The sequence below is a fragment of the Pelobates fuscus genome, chromosome 9 (assembly GCF_036172605.1).
Source record: "Pelobates fuscus isolate aPelFus1 chromosome 9, aPelFus1.pri, whole genome shotgun sequence".
Classification (NCBI taxonomy): domain Eukaryota; kingdom Metazoa; phylum Chordata; class Amphibia; order Anura; family Pelobatidae; genus Pelobates; species Pelobates fuscus.
In genome coordinates, this window is record NC_086325.1 from 165,094,880 (window position 1) to 165,116,057 (window position 21,178).

General features: G+C 43.1%; 2 protein-coding genes across 4 annotated transcripts in view; one reads left to right on the forward strand and one right to left on the reverse strand.

Annotated features, from left to right (window-relative positions):
* Window positions 1–11,542, reverse strand: PAXX (PAXX non-homologous end joining factor). 2 transcript variants are annotated; one of them, XM_063432977.1, is made up of 8 exons: window positions 11,458–11,542; window positions 10,110–10,312; window positions 7,010–7,070; window positions 5,812–5,849; window positions 5,308–5,498; window positions 4,948–5,013; window positions 500–584; window positions 1–410 (listed from the first exon to the last, which is right to left on the reverse strand). In XM_063432977.1, exons 2-8 carry the CDS (start codon window positions 10,220–10,222, stop codon window positions 371–373), a joined length of 594 nt encoding a protein of 197 aa, XP_063289047.1. In that variant the 5' UTR covers window positions 10,223–10,312; window positions 11,458–11,542; the 3' UTR covers window positions 1–370. The 2 variants fall into 2 exon arrangements, with proteins under 2 accessions (XP_063289047.1, XP_063289045.1); XM_063432975.1 differs by having other exon boundaries at window positions 4–410; window positions 4,948–5,016.
* The window catches only part of LOC134573306 (uncharacterized), a 25,193-nt gene continuing 15,535 nt past the window's right edge, over window positions 11,521–21,178 (forward strand). The window contains exons 1-7 of one of the 2 annotated variants that reach the window (XM_063432968.1): window positions 11,521–11,697; window positions 13,170–13,388; window positions 17,127–17,307; window positions 18,183–18,414; window positions 18,862–18,956; window positions 19,183–19,379; window positions 19,749–19,827. In XM_063432968.1, the coding sequence (XP_063289038.1) occupies window positions 13,207–13,388; window positions 17,127–17,307; window positions 18,183–18,414; window positions 18,862–18,956; window positions 19,183–19,379; window positions 19,749–19,827 (966 nt within the window). In that variant the 5' untranslated portion in view covers window positions 11,521–11,697; window positions 13,170–13,206. The remainder of the gene's footprint in view (window positions 11,698–13,169; window positions 13,389–17,126; window positions 17,308–18,182; window positions 18,415–18,861; window positions 18,957–19,182; window positions 19,380–19,748; window positions 19,828–21,178) is intronic. The other variant, XM_063432967.1, reaches the window with a different exon arrangement.

Consider the following 21,178-nt stretch of genomic DNA (forward strand, 5'->3'; position numbering starts at 1 on the left):
CTTCCATAAACTTATACAAAACGTACTGCACCTTTTTAAAAAAAAAATGAAATTAAAAACACGCCATGTGATGCTCTGCTTCACAGTTACCTGCCCCTGTGCTTACAGAGGAGGCAAGCCTTTCATGTTACACTCCGTGTGAACAAATGTCTTGGACGGCAACAGACTGCAAACCAGGCACCTCGTCTAGCATTGTGCCTACAGCGCAGGGATCCCACACACACATCACACACAGCTAGCAGCATTGGAGTAGAGTCTAGCACTTATCTTACAGAAACGGCTGACAATTGAGCAGTCAGTAGGTGGCGCTGCTGCTTTGAGATCTTCAGAATACATTATGACGTCTGATATTCAGGTATTCTTGTGATTATCACGATTCGTCAAAATCCACCCCTGTGGCAGCCTTTTTGCTGGAATAAAATAAGGTGTAAAGTAAATGCATTGCCACCAGCAATGTAAGGTAAGGACATCTGGCAAAACAGGAAGTGTCGAAACATACTTTTTGCATCCAGGGTTGACCAATGACTCCCCCGGCAATCTCTTCTTGGTGGGGACACCATAGCCTCTCCGCCGCACCTCAACATCTGAATGGTGGGAAAACAAGGTGCTAATGTCACATAGGGAGTAATATCTATACAGAATATATACCTCTCTGGTCAGTGCTGTATGCTGGCCTGGAGACACATGCACGAAATTCAGTTTACTAGGGAGTTGGAGAAAATGGATTCAGTGAAAGCAACTCACATACAGCAACTGAGTGATACTCCGATAGACTCAATTTAATTATGAAACACACAATTAACAACGTTTGATTCCAGAACCACGTATCAAGTTTTTAAGAGATTATGAACTGCTCGGCTTCCCCTGGTTTAGAGACAACTCTCCTGTCTCTAAACTTTAGATTGAGTTTTCTTCAGAAAATGCATTTTAATACACTATCACCACCTTGGGCAGAGGCGGAACTAGAAACCACGGGGCACCAATGCAAAAATTGCCCTGGGGCCCCCCTGTACGTCTACCCCCCGCGCTGTTAAAGCACTGATCGGGCCCCCTGGAAATACATAGCATCAAGTGGCCCTAACAGCATGGGCCACCCGATGGGCCCCATTCAATGCGGCCCCTGGCGGTTTAGCCGTGCAGGCTAGGGCAGCATTATTTAGCCAGCGGGACCTGCGGTTGCTGTAAGGCAGCCGGGCCCCCTTAAGTGACGGGTTCTGCCACTGACCTTGGGTTCTGCAGAGCGTTGTTACTTGGGGCTGAATAACCATCAGCAGATGCAAGTAGTACCTGCTGCCAACTAGTGTAACTCCCACTGATCATGGACAGACGTATGTCCCATGCTGCCCTAAGAATCCCTAGTAAGGACCCCATTACCAATACCTAGTCCTAAAAAAAAAAAAAAAAAAAAACCCACACACATGTAAACTTAAATAAGCTTGGTAGTGTATGGTGAACGATGTATTGGTGCAAAATAATACCATCTCAGAGTTCAAGATCCCTTCATGGAGCACTCTATCTTCGGACTTGTATTTTTAAAGGACCAGAACTACTACAGCTTAATGTATTTGTTCAGGTGAATAGAATCATTCCCTTTAAGGATTTTCATGCAAACACTGTCTTTTCAGAGAAAAGAAAAACATTGCCCCCTAGGGATACCTCCCGTGGCCACTCCTCAGATGACCACTGGAGGTGCTTCCTGGGGCAGTGCTGCACAGTGTGATTGCCGTTCAATGTCTCCACCCTCTGCATGTAGAGACTGTATTTGCACTGGAAATAAGGTGAGTTTTAAGGGGGATAAAGAGGGTGGGGAAAGCCACCTAAATGGTGGTTTTAACACTATATGGTCCATTGGCGGATCCGGGGGGGGGGGGGGGGACGACGACAAGGCAATTGCCCCGCCCCCCCACCCGCACCCCACCGATATTCCCCTGTGCTGGATAATGCAGGGCTGGCATTGTCCAAGCGCCAGCCCTGCAATGTGCCTGCGGACCGGGGAGGAAGATCAGTGATCTCCCTCCCCGGTCCGCAGGCACATTGCTGGCAGCTGGCACGGGAGGGAGAGAGGACCCGGGAGCTCTTTCCTGCAGCTCCTCCGGGTCCTCCTCTCGCGAGCACGGAGCGTTGCCGCGGTTACCACGGAAACGCTCCAAATCTCGCGGGAGTGAACTCTAGCCCTGGAGCACGGGCTAGAGTTCACTCCTAGCACTGGGACCACCAATGAATCCCCCACCGGACCACCAGGGACGGAGAAATGTCCCCCCTACTCCTCAATAAAGGTATATTAAAATACTTTTTTTTTTTTTAAAGCTTCCCTCCCCTCCTCCCCTCCTCCCCTCCCCATACAAACACTGCCTCACAAACACACACACTGCCCCCACACACGCTGCCCCCCATACACACACACACACTGCCCACCCATACACACACACACGCACTGCCCCCCCATACATACACACACACACACGCACTGCCCCCCCATACATACACACACACACGCACTGCCCCCCCATACACACACGCACTGCCCCCCCATACACACACGCACTGCCCCCCCATACACACACACACACACACTGCCCCCCCATACACACACACACACACACACACTGCCCCCCCCCCTACACACACACACTGCCCCCCCCTACACACACACACACTGCCCCCCCCCCCACACACACACACACTGCCCCCCCCCCTACACACACACACACACACTGCCCCCCCCCTACACACACACACACACACACTGCCCCCCCTACACACACACACAGTGCCCTAGACACACAACCCCCCCCATACACACAGTGCCCCACACATACATACAGTGCCCCCCATACACACTGCCCCAAACACACATACAGTGCCCCCCATACACACTGCCCCAAACACACATACAGTGCCCCCCATACACACACTGCCACCCTCACACACATACAGTGCCCCCCATACACACACTGCAATCCTGACATCCACTGCCGCCCTCACGCACACACTTCACCGCTCACACATACACTGCACCCCTAACACACACCACTGCTCCTATGCCCTATATTCCAGCAGACCCCAGGTAAGTTGTCAAACTGTTATTAAACGGTATGACTACTTACTCTGGGGTGGGATCCTGGCACTACTGGCACCATAACTACTACACTGAGCTGTAGTGGTTATTGTGCCAGGATTATTTATTTAAATAATCTACAAGTGTCCCTCCCGAGATCAGGCTCTGGATCCTGTGTGTATTTCCCATTTATGAATTGCTGTATCTCTTTATAATTCTGCTATTTATTTCACACAGAACATGTGAGGCTGGCCGGAGGGTTTGTTCCCTCCCCCTCCTTAGTTCACTTTCTCCCTTCTCTGACGTGCGTGAGTGTCGCTCGTTGCGGATTGGGGGGGAGGGGCTTGGGGCCGTTCCGGCACGCCTCAAAGGTGGGGCGTGCCGGGATGAGTGCACATTGTCCCCTCCCCTCCTGTCTGCACGCAGGGATGCGTACGTCGAGTTGGAGGGGAAGGTGATCTTCCGGCCGGCGGCGGAGTGGCGATCACGTGGGTCCGTGACGCCACTTCCGCCAACCACCCGGCTACGAGCGGATCACTTCCGCCAACCACCACAGTCCACCAATGAAATATGAAGGAAAAGGCGCAAATTCCCATATCCAATTAAAGAGACACATACAGATAACACTCTGTAAGGGATATGTAACTAAGTATATTATTGGATAAATGGACTGCAATCACCAAAGGGGAGGACCCCCAAAATCATTCAAAAGGAAGATCTAGAGGACAAAATACCACAGCTGACTGAGGAAGCTCCACACCAAGCAGTGAAACGCGTATTGGCTTATTTTAAAAGGACTTTTTTTTACTATTATTGTTTTTATTTATTTCATAATACATTTATCATCTTTTACTTAAGATCCTTTAAGTCCTCCTTTTTTGAAAACCTCAAGAATATCTTCCCAGGGGTAGTGCCATCCCCATTTAAATTTGCACAGCACGTATATACCTAGAGCCGGGACCAACAGGCTCAGGACCAGGTGAGCACACCATTTATCTCTAAAATAATTGTGTTTTATAAACACCTCCTACACATTGGTCTGCTTTCTCCGTTTTTTGTCTTTGAGAAACATCCCATATCGAAGGAGACGGGCGGTGCTACCCCTAAACAAGCACACAGGCTGAAATACAGAGCCAGTGTTTTTATATACAGGCTTTTTTAAATGTGAGTGTTCCATTCATTTAAAAACCACCACTACAGTTTTTATTATAATCTTATTATTATTTCAAAACCGTCTGCACTATATTATATCTTCTATGTTTTCAACATGTACCGTATACTCTATGATTGAATGAGAAATCATTTGGTAAGCTATACATGTCAAAGCGCTCCACTTGCTGGTATACGTTTTTTGTCACTTACACCGCACTATAACTTCAATTCGTTCCTGTGGAATAGAGGATACTTCCACATAAGTGTATTGAGCTGCTAACAAACCACTGTATTTATTTAAAAATACTTTGTTGTACACATTCCTCTGTAAAAAGAGGTATTCTTTGACAGGCTCTGGATCCGCCACTGATATGGTCAGGAATACAAGTTTGTGTTTCTGACCCTATAGTGTTCCTTTAATATGAGGTATTCAAAAACCTCCTTGAGTACAGGAACTCGTGAAATTAGATTTCCACAACATTCACACAGTTCTCAGCTTGACATGCACATGAGCCCAGGCAGGCATTCTGTTTCAGAATTCACATTCTGAATTTCACCAGATGCCGTTAGCAATGAACATTGTTTTAAATACAGCTTTTTAAAAACCATGATGCCCGTCTGTGCTCATTTGAATGTCGAGTTGGGAATTCAGTAAAACACACTGTCTGTGCTCATTTGCATATCAGAAATACACACCCATGCAGCTATACGGATTAGCCAATGGGTGAGAGACTTACCTGGAATATGCATGAAGTTATTACGAGCTGGCTTCACAGGGCTGACTGATGTGGTGACACTGCCCTCTGCTAGTAGAAGAGGAAGAATACATCATTATTACTGCAACACCTACAATGATTAGGACTGCAGGAGTAATTGTTAGAATCAGCGGCGTAACTACCGCTGGTGCGTCTGGCCCGGGGCCCGCAGGCTGAGGGGTGCCCATGCACTTCTGACATGTCACTGGAACAGGACAACTTACTTTCTAAACTTGGAATAGTGGACTCTCCAGTTCCCTAATTTTTTCTCCACAATTCCGAGTTTTCGCAAATAAACACCATTGATCAAGTTTAAAAAGCAGAGCCTGACCAGACCTTTACCTCTCTGTAGCTTCTCCATATCGGTCAACTGATCGGCCAAACTGAAAACCAGGGTCTGAATGTGCATCCTCGTCTCTGAGATAGGCAACTTGAAAAGGTCAAGAATCACATTCCCAGAAATCAACTGGAGGGTCAGGGTAACCAGGCTGCCTTGTACGTCCAGGAGAGGGGGCGTGCGCCCCAACACTTCACTAAGAGAAATCACAAAACCAGAATAACTTATCTGCGTATGAGCATACGCTGCGGTAATCGATTAAACATAAGGCAGACATCTGTGAGCACTTGGGGTAAGAGGAAGGAAAAGGGGGTAAGATTTGGTTTTCATGGATGCTGAAGAAACAGTGAAAAGTTTAAGGGAATAAAATATAAAAGAACAAGCAAAGAAAAAAAAAGAAAAAAGAAAAAAAAGATTATGATTATGGTATTAGATTAATCTAATCATTGATGGTCAACATGCAGCTAGCTAGCCATAACATGCTTTGCAGTCTGAACCAGACTCCTTACCGAAGGCTTTCTAAACCGTCCGAAGTGCTGGCAGTGTTCTGAAATCATAAAAATACATAATCAATGCCTTTATCGTAGCCAATCCTCAGCTTTCTTTTTTGGAAGCACCACAAAATATTTTCTCTAGGTTACAGAAAACCCAGACTATCACAATGCTGTTTGATAAAATGAATTCTAACGTACTGAAAATGACTTTCCTGTCTCAAAGAACATGCATTTTCAGTAGTTAGCGACAGATTAATATCAGCGCTACTGAATATGTTGGCTCCAAAATATACCATTTGAAAACTGATCAGTCTTTCTGCTTGATGAGGTGATACCACCCTCTAGTGGTTAAAGAGGAAAATACATTAAACATATAACTGCAAACTGTTGTATGAGTGTTGTATTCACATATCGAATATGTTACTGTCCAAGGCATCCTGACGTTATATATTGGATGGGCACGATTATATCAGGGGTGGAGGAAGTTATGAATGCTTTAAAACTTTTGGAAATGTTCATAAGAATTCCAGTCTTAACTCTAACGGGCTTATTCACTAACCATTCAGGCAAAACCTGGTGGAAACAACTGACTTCTGACCACATTGATAAATCTCATATCTACTAAAGCCAAACGCAGTAAGGATTCAGTCGGTCCAACCAATCCTTTAACATTCAGTTCAGTTCTGAAAATCTGTGATTTTTGCATCCTAAACAATCGACAGAGATTTAACAACGAACGAATGGCGGTCTTTGATAAACCGAATGCATCAGGCAAGATGCTCGTTCGTAAAGAATTACTAGCCAGTCGCCACATAAAAAAAAAAAAAAAAAAAAAAGGAGAAACCTATAGGGATTTATAAGATCCCCATATTACTATAAGGGAGGTTTAAAAAATCTCCTCAGCCTACTAAACATTAAAGACCTAGTGACTATAAAAGGCCTCATATCGGGGCCTTTATCAGCCTGTAAATGCGTAAAGATATTAGGGGTTATTTCTATGAAGAACGTAGCAGACACATGATTTGGTAATTATCTCCAGTACACAAATAAAACTCTATGGACTCAGCTAAGGAATTTGAATCCTGCAAAATGGAAATTTAGGAGCAAATTACCTACATCCAATCTCATATATAACATGTTTTTTCGCTACAGCCATTTACACAGGGCGCTCGGGGTACATGGCGGACGGTTTTTAAGGGGGTTTGATCCTTACCCACTGTTCCTGGGCCTCCTTTGTCACATCCGCTTTCCAAACATCAATACCGTTCGTTACACTTAAAGAAGAAGATAATGAAAGTTATTTAACCAAATCATAAATAATGCTGTGCGCCCCAAAAGGGACATATTGCAGGAATGTCATCTCTCAGAAAACATTTCACAGTAAAAGAACATTTGCTTCAACAAAGCACAAGCAACATCCAGAATGTCGTACACTAAAGCAGGATTACAGACAAGTTGGCGCACAATAAACACGACATAACTTACTGCTGTCTTAGGTTACTATGTGGCAGGAGGCTGGACATGATAAACAGAAGGATGTGATGGAAGATTTGCAGTGATATGAGATATCCAGTTACAGTCCATGTGAAATACTAAATAGATGTATAAGGAGACTAAGTGAAGGACAAGACATTATGTTTTTGTGTGCGGTCAGTGTTCTCATAACAGTCGGTGCCACGTAGATTCGGAAAGATCCAGAACCTCTAGGGAGACAGATGGTGGGTTAGAGGTTAGTGTCTATTAATGGGTGGGATTTTAGAGAGTGTTTGAAGTTGTGCAGAAAGGTAAGGGAAACTAGAGCAGTTTATTCACTAAGCACAGAATTGTAGGGAGTTGGAAACTGAATTGCAAAACCAAGGTAAAAAAATATATACATATTTGGAAAAACTCTGTTATGGTCAGTTTGACGATTTTAGCGTGAATTCTGCAACTAATTACAATCTCATATACATTATAATAAACTCTAATGTATAGGGACTGCATGAAGATAGGACTATAAGGAGGCACTGCATGGGAGACCCCCTGGAAACTGGCGTGAGAGACAGTGATGATATAACTGGTACTATGGGAGACCCCCTGGAAACTGGAGTGAAAGACAGTGATGATATAACTGGTAGTATGGGAGACCTCCTGGAGATAGGAGTGAGAGACAGTGGTGATATAACTGGTAGTATGGGAGACCCCTGGAGATAGGAGTGAGAGACAGTGGTGATATAACTGGTAGTATGGGAGACCCCCTGGAAACTGGAGTGAGAGACAGTGATGATATAACTGGTAGTATGGGAGACCTCCTGGAGATAGGAGTGAGAGACAGTGATGATATAACTGGTAGTATGGGAGACCCCTGGAGATAGGAGTGAGAGACAGTGATGATATAACTGGTAGTATGGGAGACCTCCTGGCGATAGGAGTGAGAGACAGTGATGATATAACTGGTGGTATGGGACACCCCTGGAGATAGGAGTGAGAGACAGTGATGATATAACTGGTAGTATGGGAGACCCCCTGGCGATAGGAGTGAGAGACAGTGATTATATAACTGGTAGTATGGGAGACCCCTGGAAACTGGAGTGAGGGACAGTGGTGATATAACTGGTAGTATGGGAGACCCCGTGGAGATAGGAGTGAGAGACAGTGGTGATGTAACTGGTAGTATGGGAGACCCCCTGGAGATAGGAGTGAGAGACAGTGATTATATAACTGGTACTATGGGAGACCCCTGGAGATAGGAGTGAGAGACAGTGATGATATAACTGGTACTATGGGAGACCTCCTGGCGATAGGAGTGAGAGACAGTGATGATATAACTGGTACTATGGGAGACCCCTGGAGATAGGAGTGAGAGACAGTGATGATATAACTGGTACTATGGGAGACCCCTGGAGATAGGAGTGAGAGACAGTGATGATATAACTGGTAGTATGGGAGACCCCCTGGAAACTGGAGTGAGAGACAGTGATTATATAACTGGTAGTATGGGAGACCCCTGGAGATAGGAGTGAGAGACAGTGATGATATAACTGGTACTATGGGAGACCTCCTGGCGATAGGAGTGAGAGACAGTGATTATATAACTGGTACTATGGGAGACCTCCTGGAGATAGGAGTGAGAGACAGTGATGATATAACTGGTACTATGGGAGACCTCCTGGCGATAGGAGTGAGAGACAGTGATGATATAACTGGTAGTATGGGAGACCTCCTGGCGATAGGAGTGAGAGACAGTGATGATATAACTGGTAGTATGGGAGACCTCCTGGCGATAGGAGTGAGAGACAGTGATGATATAACTGGTACTATGGGAGACCCCATGGAGATAGGAGTGAGAGACAGTGATGATATAACTGGTACTATGGGAGACCTCCTGGCGATAGGAGTGAGAGACAGTGATTATATAACTGGTACTATGGGAGACCTCCTGGAGATAGGAGTGAGAGACAGTGGTGATATAACTGGTACTATGGGAGACCTCCTGGCGATAGGAGTGAGAGACAGTGATGATATAACTGGTAGTATGGGAGACCTCCTGGCGATAGGAGTGAGAGACAGTGATGATATAACTGGTAGTATGGGAGACCTCCTGGCGATAGGAGTGAGAGACAGTGATGATATAACTGGTACTATGGGAGACCTCCGGCTCCTGGCGATAGGAGTGAGAGACAGTGAGCTCAATGGAAGCAACAATCCCTTATTACTAAAGTGCTGCTCACATACTACTTAACATTATAACCCATAATCCCTCACGAAATGGAATTATGACAGCTGTAGTCTCAGAGCACCATAAGAGACCACATCCTTAGTGTCCCACAAGTACAAGACAGTCACAGTGTCACAAAACAGAGCAAACCGTTTCCTGTTTGCATGCCATGAAGAGGGGTAAACAAATGTGTGCAGGAGGGATGCACTTCACAGCCTGATGGCACACACACACGCAAAGAGGCAAACACTACCTTAAAGACACAGTCAGAAACATAGAGCAAAAGACAGAAACAAACAAGCAAGCAAAGCCACAACGCACAGAGAGACACTTTGATACTAAAACAAAGACACAAACACACACCGAGGCAAGGGTTACCGTATGGAGACACCGACACACAGAGCCACAAACAGACCCTGAGATACTGAGATGGAAATACACAAAGCCACAACACAAATACACTACATACCAAGAAGCAGACAAACCACAGGCACCCACTGAGAGGTAGCTGCACATGCAGACATACTATCATATACAGAAACCCATGTTAGCAGACATGCCCCTGCCCCAAACAGAGAGACAGAGACACATTGATTCACACAATGCCCCAGCTTACAATAAGTCCAGGCTGCCAGTCTCTTGGCTCTGCTGCCGGCCATGGCACAGGTAGCGCTGACCATCATGTCTCAGGGAGCACAGAGTCACACAGCTCTGCCGCTTGGCATCCATGGTGTCTTTCACTTCCTGAAAGAGGCGGAGCTCACAGCAGCTGTATTGCTTGTGGGTGGAGCTTGTATAACCAGCCCTGGGATGTTAACCCTGAATGTAACAATAAACATTCCAATAAACAGCGACCAATCAATTACAATACAGGAAAATATCACGTTACATTCTAAATATCTGTCAGTATTTATTCATTATATATTACACAATATACAGAGCGAGGGGAGACTCCCCCTGTATCTATATTAAACAATATACAGAGCGAGGGGAGACTCCCCTTGTATCTATATTAAACAATATACAGAGCGAGGGGAGACTCCCCCTGTATCTATATTACACAATATACAGAGCGAGGAGAGAGTACCCCTGTATCTATATTACACAATATACAGAGCGAGGAGAGACTCCCCCTGTATCTATATCACACAATATACAGAGCGAGGGGAGACTCCCCCTGTATCTATATCACACAATATACAGAGCGAGGGGAGACTCCCCCTGTATCTATATTACACAATATACAGAGCGAGGAGAGACTCCCCCTGTATCTATATTACACAATATACAGAGCGAGGAGAGACTCCCCCTGTATCTATATTACACAATATACAGAGCGAGGAGAGAGTACCCCTGTATCTATATTACACAATATACAGAGCGAGGAGAGAGACCCCCTGTATCTATATTACACAATATACAGAGCGAGGGAAGACTCCCACCTGTATCTATATTACACAATACACAGAGCGAGGGGAGAGACCCCCTGTATCTATATTACACAATATACAGAGCGAGGAGAGAGACCCCCTGTATCTATATTACACAATATACAGAGCGAGGAGAGAGACCCCCTGTATCTATATTACACAATATACAGAGCGAGGAGAGACCCCCCTGTATCTATATTACACAATACACAGAGCGAGGAGAGAGTAATTTAATGACTGATAACAGGGTGTGTGTTAGTGTACAGACTCTGTTAGCAGGATTATATAAAGTGTTCAGAGATAATCTATTCAGCTAAAACCTAACAACGTCCATATACAGAGAGTTTTGCTCTGAGCTGCAGTACATTTAGCCGGACAGATAATTTAATTTAAAAGAAAAGCCCCCAGAAATCCAGCTGCAGGTGCGTGGGACTCTGCAATACGGGATGCTCTGCACCCTGACAGCTGCCTGGTTAATAAATCCCTTTATTTAACCTTGAAGGAGGGTGTGTGAGATGTAAACGCTTTATTTACCGGATTGCTGCTCATTTCTCTCTGCATGACAATCGTTTCAAAACGGTGGCAACACTACAGCAGGAGAGGAGTATTCACGCTGAGCTGATCCGTGCCTCCAGGAGGAAGGTCTCTGCCCTGATTGGAGAACAAAGAAAGAAACATTTATCTTTCCACGCAACAAAAGAATAAAAACAACAAGGGGATATAATCTAACATTGACAGAGAACTGGGAAGAGGTCTGAGCCGAGACACGAGCAGGTAAGTGGCATTTTAAACTGCATTGTGCATTTCACAAAACATTATTTGTTAGCTAACAATTTAAAACCAAATGACAAAAACTAAATATTATTATTTTTAGGGACACTTTTTTTATACCATGTAAAGAATTCCAGGATAAAAAAAATAAAAAAAAGTTACAAAAAAAATTTAACTTTTCGCAACTTGTACAGACGATTATTACGCGTGATCACAAGAACTTGTACAGAGAGACTTATTAACCACCTGACAGTAGAAAACAAAACCCATTATGGAACATTATGAAACCAATACTACATATTTTTAAATAAAATGTTAATAAAAAATGATCTGCCCAGGGCAAGAGCAATTAAAGAAAGCTTTGAGAAACAGTTGTCAATCATGTTTGTTAAAGCTTTCTGTAAATATTGTTGAACAGGTGTTGGTTCTTCGTCTCCTGGGTTTTCCCAAATCATCAAATAATTTCCCCCCACCCACCCCCGTAATAATTCTGCCTAAATCCCAGTTATTCTACACAATACTGGCAAGATACTCTGATCATGCGCTTAATTCGGGGAGAGAATGGTCATAAATAACAATATTAGCATTTAAATAAAAAGCATTAGTATGGATCATTTATAAGCTATAAAGACAAATTTCGCAGCAAGATAGAATTATTACAACAATTATAATGGTGGGAGCCATAGCTACGGACACTTCGGGGATTTATTTAGCTTTACCGCAGTGCAGGTACCTCTCCCAACCCAGGTGCTCCTGCTAATTATTGATAAGTATGCAATGCCCTGAATACCTTAAGTGAGCTCAGTCCCTAACACTCACTAACAGGGTTATTTACGAAAGTGTCCGTTTTCAGAAATTCAATAGAAATTTCACATTTTAAGTCGAGCAGCCAACTTCGAGACTTTCCAATTTAGGTATTGCGGCCACATACCAGGGCCTTGATGCAGCTACTGTGGATCCCTCTGGAAAGAAACAGGATGTGACAATGACATCACGTTCACGGTGAATCCATATTTAGTGCTGTAAATAAATAAAGGATATTGTGCAGTATTTAACGAATCGTAACGAAACAATGCAACAATACGCATTATCACAGCTCACTCACACTGTCCTGCACCTATATATATATATATATCGGCTCAAATATCACACTATAACCCCTGCATTTGGCATGAAACATTTCCTTTCCGTATCTCCTACAACAGGTGTGCAAGAAAGATAGAATGAATAAGGTGTCACATAAAACGTTAATACAAATCGAAATTAAAAGGGAGCTTTTTTTTTTTTTTTTAAATGCACTGATGGTAACGGAGGGAAGTGTTAGGGATCGAGCGGAGGGAAGGAAGAGGATGGTCACGTCAGTGGGCAGCACAAAATATGCAAATAATTGACATTGAGTTGCCATTTTAGATCAGTCCTGTCCAGGTGCACTGTGCTATAGTTAAACGCCTCATTGCTTTGTTTTAATCTTACAGATGGTACAGTTTTTAGGGCTTGGTGTCAGAAAAAGAAATGGAGAGTCGCCTGGCCAAGCTGCTGTCCCCACTACCGCATGTGGTACAGCAAGGGGTAGAGGAGATTATGAACGAGGCCCAGGTACACCGGGAGCAGCTGCTGGATGCTCTGTTAAGAGACACAAGGTGCAACCAGTACCTATCCACGCTGGGTAAACTGCTGCTGGCCTCGGACCTCAGGTAAGGTAGAAACACACCTCTCGTATAGCTGCACAACACAGACAAACGTGACCGTCTGACACACTGTAAATAACAAGATACATTAGGAGGTGTCACAAGAGACCAACCAATGCTAATTTACAGTTACTGAGTTTTTCTTTGTTGAGTTTTTGTGCAGCAATTAAGTCATATGTATCCTTTTAACTTACTGGTTGCCAGTAGGTGTACAATGTACTGGTGCACGAACTGTCTCTGAAAATATTCAAATCAAGGTACAAAACCTCCAGGTAACACAGCATTGTTGAATTACGCTGATCAGATAAGGAGCAGCCTGGCTATTATTAGGGGAGGCGAGGTTGACCCCAGAGAGAACACTTAACAAACAAACACTCAGGAAATCTTACCAAGAAGTTGACCCAAGGAGGGAGTGCGTTATGAAACAGCAGAACCCAATGTGTACGGATCACGGCAAAGCGACGATCAGGATGGATCTGCTGAGTAAACACATCCTTTAACTTCCATGACAGACACTCAGCAACCGAGCCTTAAATAAATTGTAGGTTAAATAACATGTATAGCAAAGTAAACAGGGCAAGCCAATGGGCAGGCGGAAAGACTTGCCAAGTGCTGCCAACACTCAACATTGAATAGTCACGCCGGCTTACATAAAAAGGATTGGACATGAAGATGTAAAGTAGCAAACTGTGCTGTTTGAGAGGCACAACATTGAGTAACAACGACGCTTTGAACTCACCACAGCATGTTGGTTACTAGTAAAACAACCTGCAGAGAGAAAGGGGTTTTGGGTGCAAATAAAAAGAGGTAAGTAGGTGATCGCTAGGAGATGTCCACGCTACGGCAATGTAGCTACTATAGACTACATTTCCCATCATTCCCAGTCACCAGCACTTCCAGCCAAACATTACAGAATACGTTGCATTGGTATAGCTCTGATTTCCCCACAGAGGTCCTTTATAATTCAGCGTGCTGTGTATGTGCAGCTTGAGGCCTTATACCATACGTTCGTTGTCAGTGTGGTAGAATCCCACGTCAACACACAGCACAGGGCGAGTACTAGATCTTACAGAACCGACGATGTGACCTAGGGTAAATTCGCAGAGATCAATCTCCCGAGAAGTATTTTGAAATGGCCCGATTTTCATGCAGACATATTTCACACACCATGATGGCCCTCTATAAAGCAACATTCTAGGGCAAACGTGGCGCAATCACTAGGAAAATCGACATCCCTCATTCTGCAGATGGAGCAGGGTAGGTTAGAATTAAGAAGGGTATGGGGCTGTTTCACAGAAAAAATTGGAAGGATGTGGGACCTGCTGACAATTAAAATATGTCTTCACTTTCCACGTCAGGTCAGCATTAAAATGTAATGTATCGGCTGCAGGTGAAATTCCAGCAAACGTGCACATTAAATGCATTCGTACATCTCTGAATTTTAGATGTTATCTCTGAACTAGATGCAGGTGTCAACTCCTTGCGCATGCAGGCACGCACGCTATCCATTATCTGACACCACGCACAGCATGCAAAAGGTCGCACCTACTGCAGCCATAATATTTGCAGGATTTCCAGCGCTACAGCAAAGACACAGACGTTTGAACTAAAAGTGTTTCTTAATAACTTTTCTATGTGTTTCAATGTAATGCAGCTTCACAACACATAACACACGCATAAACTGCTTCACGCCATTGAGCTTATTTTATGCCGAAATCAACGTTTACAGATCTCACAGAATGTAACTGTCAGACATTGATGGTCTCTCTCCAGATTTGCATGAACGGGAAATAAAAACACAGACAGACTAACTTTGTTCTGTGTTTATTAAAACCCCACTAGATACTCTGTCAAAGGTCACTAAACCGTATATTCCAGTACAATATCAATCAGGTGAATAGAGTTTATTGTGTCTTGGTCACAGCTAAGCACTTTTTAAACAAATAAAAATCCTACAACCAAATCCTTTTTGTCCTAGCTTGTTGCAAAATTGTGCTTCAAACTGGGTTTTTTTCTTTTTTTTTTTTTTTTTTTTTTTTTCTTTTCTTTTGGATCAACAGCAAAAAACAGGTGTGAGGAAGGCTGAACTTGATGGACGCAAGTCTCTTTTCAGCTATCTAACTATGTAACTATGTAACACATTGACCACAGCTCTAGGATTCCGAGAGTCTAGTGGTATTCTTGTACGGAGTAACCATTTAGGAGGAGATTAGCTGAAGGCTCTGTGTACGCTAAGAGCTGCACGTCAATAACAAGCCCTTTTTTTCTGCTTATTCTATATTGACAAGGCTCATGTTGGGGAGGGGGCCAAGTAATCCACGTGCTGGCAGGCTCCAGACTGGCTTGGTTTAGTTACAACCGTTACCCAGCAACCGATGATCCAAAACGGGCTCGTAGTGTTTACAGGACGTACTGCTGAGCTTTGTGCCAACATTGGAGGGGGCGCACCCCTCCTGCACGCACATCCATCACCACCAAGTGACTCCCACAAGTACAGCTATACATCTGAACTTCACAAAACAAACACACATTTAAAGGACAACTGTCACCACACAATATTTAATAAAATAAGGCTTTCATCACATTTTCAAAGAAAATTTTTGTATTTTTTTTAAAAATGAAGTATATGTAAAAATAAATAAATTTAAAAAAATGACAAAAGCTCATCCCTGCCTTCAGCCATATACGTACACCTCGGGTCGGACAGTGCTTGAAAACTGACAGTTAGTCTCTATGGTCTTTCCTGTCTCTGTGGAGGGAGTGAAGCAAGGAAAACCATAGAGACTAACTGACGGTTTGTCTGACCTAAGGTGTATGTCTATGGCTGAAGGATCCCGTCATATACTAATGGGAGGCATGGGGTTTTCTCTTTTTTTTTTTAAACATATACTTAATTTTTTTTAATTTATTTTTTATTTTGGGGGGTCCAGGCTTGACAAAGACCATCTAGGTTGAAATGTTGTGATTTGGCTGTAGTTTAATAAATTGTTTTTTTTTTGTATTTTGGAGTGCCTGGACCTTTCAACAATTGTTTCATTAAGCATCTTGTTTCTTGGTACTGAGACCGGGCCTGGTTGCACCCAGATTCATACTAATAAAAGGGATTGAGTGCAGTTCCACATCGATGATCTTATAACATTGGCATATACATGAACTCGCACATATATGTATACTTGGCGTGGACCTGATCACTTTGTGAGTGATCTCCTCAATGCAGTCTCCAGCCTCCATCATCATAGAAGATATTTAGTGCTCAGAGGGACTTTCCTCTTGCGTGGGATTCTGTAAATTCATGTAATAAGATACGGATTAATCCAACCCAACCAATGATTGAAGAGGTTTTATCAAATTGTTAGGAGAAGTTTCATGGGGATGGTAAATTCCCCCTCAGTCCCTAACCTTAAACGTTGCAGTTCCACTGGCGTGACGGGTACATTTTGATATTTAACAGATGGGAATACATTATACGAGACGTGTTCTGTGTATAAAATTAAATCTTCTGGAGTTTGGGCCATTGGGAGTTCTCAAATCAGTATCTCAGAGTTATTCACTATGCCAGAAATTCAAAAGAAATTTCAAATTTAAAGCTAGAATCGCTGGAAATATGTTACAAGCCAGTTTTGTTTTGATTCTGAATATTTGAAATCCACTCTGACAATTCACATTTCATGGAATAAATCTTTATGTGTCCAGATAACGTAACAATTTGGGATCATGGCTTGTGGTGTGGGTCTCGTTCTGCAGGTTGTGTAGCAGTGTAGCCTTTATCTTGGGAACCGTGGCAGAAGACCCCACAATATGCACGATACTGGTGGATCTTGCAGAACACTCAACAGATTGGGACCTGCTGGGGAGACTGAGCTCCATGCTGTTGTGGGAGGACATGGAGGCTGTAATGAACGCTGCTGGGGCCTTGGGAACTCTAGTAAGTATTTTACCTGCTGTATCAATCAATGATGGGGGTCACTGGAGCTCCACGTAAGGGGGGCTACAAACATTAAACAGCAAAGCAGACATACAACATCAAACGAATTGCTAACATATGCTGCTAGCTTTTGTAGCAAGCATTGCTTGGAAACTTTTCTAGACGTTGCGGAAAAGCGCTCCTCATTCTGCAGAAGCAGAGAGCAACGATGTCGAGCACCATATGGACCAACTAGGGGGTTAAACTCTTGAAAAACGGTTTAACCCCCTGAAGGTACGATGCCACCCACACACTCCGGACACAGCATGACAATCTCAATGCGTTGAAGCTGCTATGAGAGTGGGAGTGTTATTTTAAATGAAGGGAGCATCTTCTTAGGAATGTACTCCATGGTGATAATGGAGCAAACAACATGACTATTAATATTTGCTTTGCCAAATCATGCAATCTCCTGTTTGCATTTGAATCTGTGAAAAGCTCATCTCAGAGCGACAGGGATTTGCTGCCCAGAAAATCAGAATTTATACTTGGAATAAAAGAAAAAAAGGAAATAGCTATTTCATGTTTTTACGGCCTGTTTTAGGATATAGGTTCAGTGACAGTCACGTCATCATGCTATCCCTTTAATTATGGACTAATGCATGATGTGGGACAGCAGAAAATATTTAATTATATCTCATGTAGTCTACAACGAAAGCCCTATTACTATATTAATGTATTTGCATTTATTGTATAGCCATTGTACAACGTTGCAGACAATGCTGGCGTTTTCGGAATAATAATGCCGTCCTGCAGTTCTTGATATTTATAAAAATATTTGCAATAACGTTGACATATATGTGGATTCTAAACATCATGTTCTCCAATACCTGTAGGCCGAGCACAGCGAAGGGCGTCAATGGATCCTCGCATTTCCGAACTCTGACGCTATCATTGAGAACATTGCAGACCTGCTGGAATCTCCCAGTGATTGGACGGCCAGTAACTGCGCACTGGTTCTGGCCCGGATCTGCATGTGCCAGAAGGGCTGTGCCAGAATTCTGGACCATCCCAAATCAGATGGAGTGCTCCGAAAGCTTATAGCGTCGCTGCATGTTGACGAAGCAGGTTGGAGAACCGCACATTATTGTCCATTATATATCCATGAACTTAATACTTTGCAGTTTGTGCTAAAAGGATAAAATATAAATAAAAAGCAGACAAAAACTAAATATTTTTTGTCATAAAATTTCAAATATTTTTTTCAGGACTTTACTGTAATAGGGGCTATTTTTCTCATTATATACCATCTATTCTTTTCCATGCACAAATTCAATATAATGCCTTTCTATGACAATTACATTTAGCATCATGAACAAGACACCATAATGCAGATATATATAGTAACAGGAATTAGATCTCAGGCAAGGTAATGGTATGTGTAATCAGCAGCTAACAATGAGGCTGATTGTTTCAGTCACTTAGTCTAGATTGACCAGTCATAGATCTTCTCTCATCTTGGGACCTGGGATCCTTCTCCCTGCTAGGCATTATGTTTAACTCTTCCCTCTCCAGGCTGCGGGTTGAATGCTGCCTTTGCTCTTGGACGTCTTTGTGACACAGATACCGGGAGGAAACGTGTGCTCGGACTACGAGAGGCTGAAGATATGGTGAGAAAAAAAACAAACAAACATGATAAAACACTCAAACTTTCAAACATACAATGACTTACATGTGATAACCAAGACCAACCCAAGGTACAGTCTGTTATTGCTTTATCGGGTCCAGGTTGAAGGCCAGGTGATATGACCTATCCAAAACATGTTTATTAATCCAGTTTTGCATTATGATAATCTCCATTCACTAGCTGACCCATCTATATCACCATCATTCCAGGTGTCTGCTTTGGAAGAAATTATGTCAGGTGAGGATGCAGGAGGAAGTCGGAATGCCTGTTTTGCCATCGCTTGCCTAGCAACGGACCAAGTAGGCCATGAATATGTTTTGAAGAATCCATCCTTCCCTCGGATTGTAGACACCCTGTGTTGCCTACTTCAGTCTGAGGAGCAAGAGTCCAGCTGGTTTGCAGCAATGTATGTTCCACACACCCACAACTTGATCTTTTTAACAGGCTTCGTGACAAGTTAAATAGAACTTTAATTCACCGTTTGGGTCCTAATACACAAACCAAATATGTACACACATAACATACCAGTGATTGAAGGGGGTTAAATACATGTACATGACGAGTACCTCCATCCAGAGTTGGATGTATACCATACAACGTTTGGTAAAGTACTTGACTAACCCCCACCCATTAAGAGCTCCATGCATTGTTCCACAGTAAGCTGTGAATGTTGTGCTTTATATTAGGAACACAGATTGGCTGATCACCAGACTGGTTCTGGAGTATTATTTAACGGTGGGAATTTGACTTACAACCTTCTCTCTTCTCCATATAGGACTGTGAAGGTATTGTCCAGTTATTCTCATGGAGTGGTGAGACTGCGCCAACACAATTTACTGGAGAAAACGCTAAAGGTAGGGGCAACACAGGGAGTGCCTCCAAGCCCCATAACCACTACATCCTGCTCTCCGTATGCTCTGGCTCCGTCCCTCAGTGAATTGGTAAACCGTTTAAGGATGGTTTGACAACTTACGTGGGTCACACGGGCCAGAACTTTTCATTGAATTGAAGCAGGTCCGATACAGGACTGTGTTTATCGGTTGAGAACACACAGCTAGCATTTTCAGCCAATGAGGTCTTGCACAACGATGTTTAGCTTAGTGGAGATAGCTGTAGTAGTTATGGTGCTTGGAGTGTTTCTTTAATATAAGTGACAATGCACACGCAGAGGATTGAATATGATTTGTGCACTGTGAAGGCCAAACATGGCTGCCAAATGTATTCGTCGGACGTAACAACATCTCTCCAGATATTGCTTTTACCTAATCCCAATTATAATATAAAAGATGCACATCACAACAATTTACTATAAGAAAAATCACTTTTATTTATTCAGCAAATTATTCAATCATATTATCAAATCCAAAATAACAAACCGATACAATCGTGACCAGGCTTCACCAAAAACACAGCACTTAACAATCCCTCGAGAAAACTGGATACAACTATAGTAATAACTATCGAGGCTGTCTGGCTAAGAGTTGCAGAAGTTCATCTGGAGAACTGTAAAAGCTGGCTTTGCCTACAGATCTTTTAAAAAGCTATCGTTTTGGCAGCCAAACTGACTGCAGCTCTCAGCCCCAGACAAAATGGTCTTGTAAATAATTGGCAGAGATCACCATGGGAGTCTGGGACAGACGTTCTGTATCACCATGGAAGACATTGCCAGGGTTACTCAGAGACCGAGGGCGCTGATATCTCCAGGAGACAATAGTAATAAAAGGATCCTTTTATTCTGAAAACTAATTGAGAAAACATTTGTCTCTTGAACAATACTTCATGGCTCGTTTTCCATCAAGCTTCAGAGCGAGACGTCTTCTCAAAGCATAAATAAGGAGAAATAGGTGAACTGGCTCCTCCGTGAAAAACTGCACAGAATTAAAAAAAATGCTATTTCTGAAATACAATAAAACTTAAAATAAAACATAAAAATAAAAAAATTTATTGAAGTGCAGAATAATAGAATTTATAGCATGCAATATGCTAAGTACACGCTTGTAGTATGTCTTACACTTTAAAGAACAAAATCTTGGCACAAATTCTTAGATCATATTTGTATTGTATCAGATATACTGCATGCTCGCACATAGCTTGCTGTACATTTAAAGTTATATTACTGGGCACTATTGTATCATCTTCTCTAAACATGACTTCGAGAATATTTCCCCTCGCTGCCTACATGGAGAAGCCCTTCATGAATAGGGT

What these genes read in the sequence shown, in the direction of transcription:
- PAXX (XM_063432975.1), bottom strand. Translation starts at nt 10,222, where the DNA reads ATGGATGCCAAGCGGCAGAGCTGTGTGACTCTGTGCTCCCTGAGACAT. An exon ending in TAACTTCATGCATATTCCAG is followed by an intron (nt 585 to 4,947) that starts GTAAGTCTCTCA and finishes CCCACCATTCAG; the next exon opens with ATGTTGAGGTGCGGCGGAGA. An exon ending in GTCAACCCTGGATGCAAAAA is followed by an intron (nt 411 to 499) that starts GTATGTTTCGAC and finishes ATTTTATTCCAG; the next exon opens with CAAAAAGGCTGCCACAGGGG.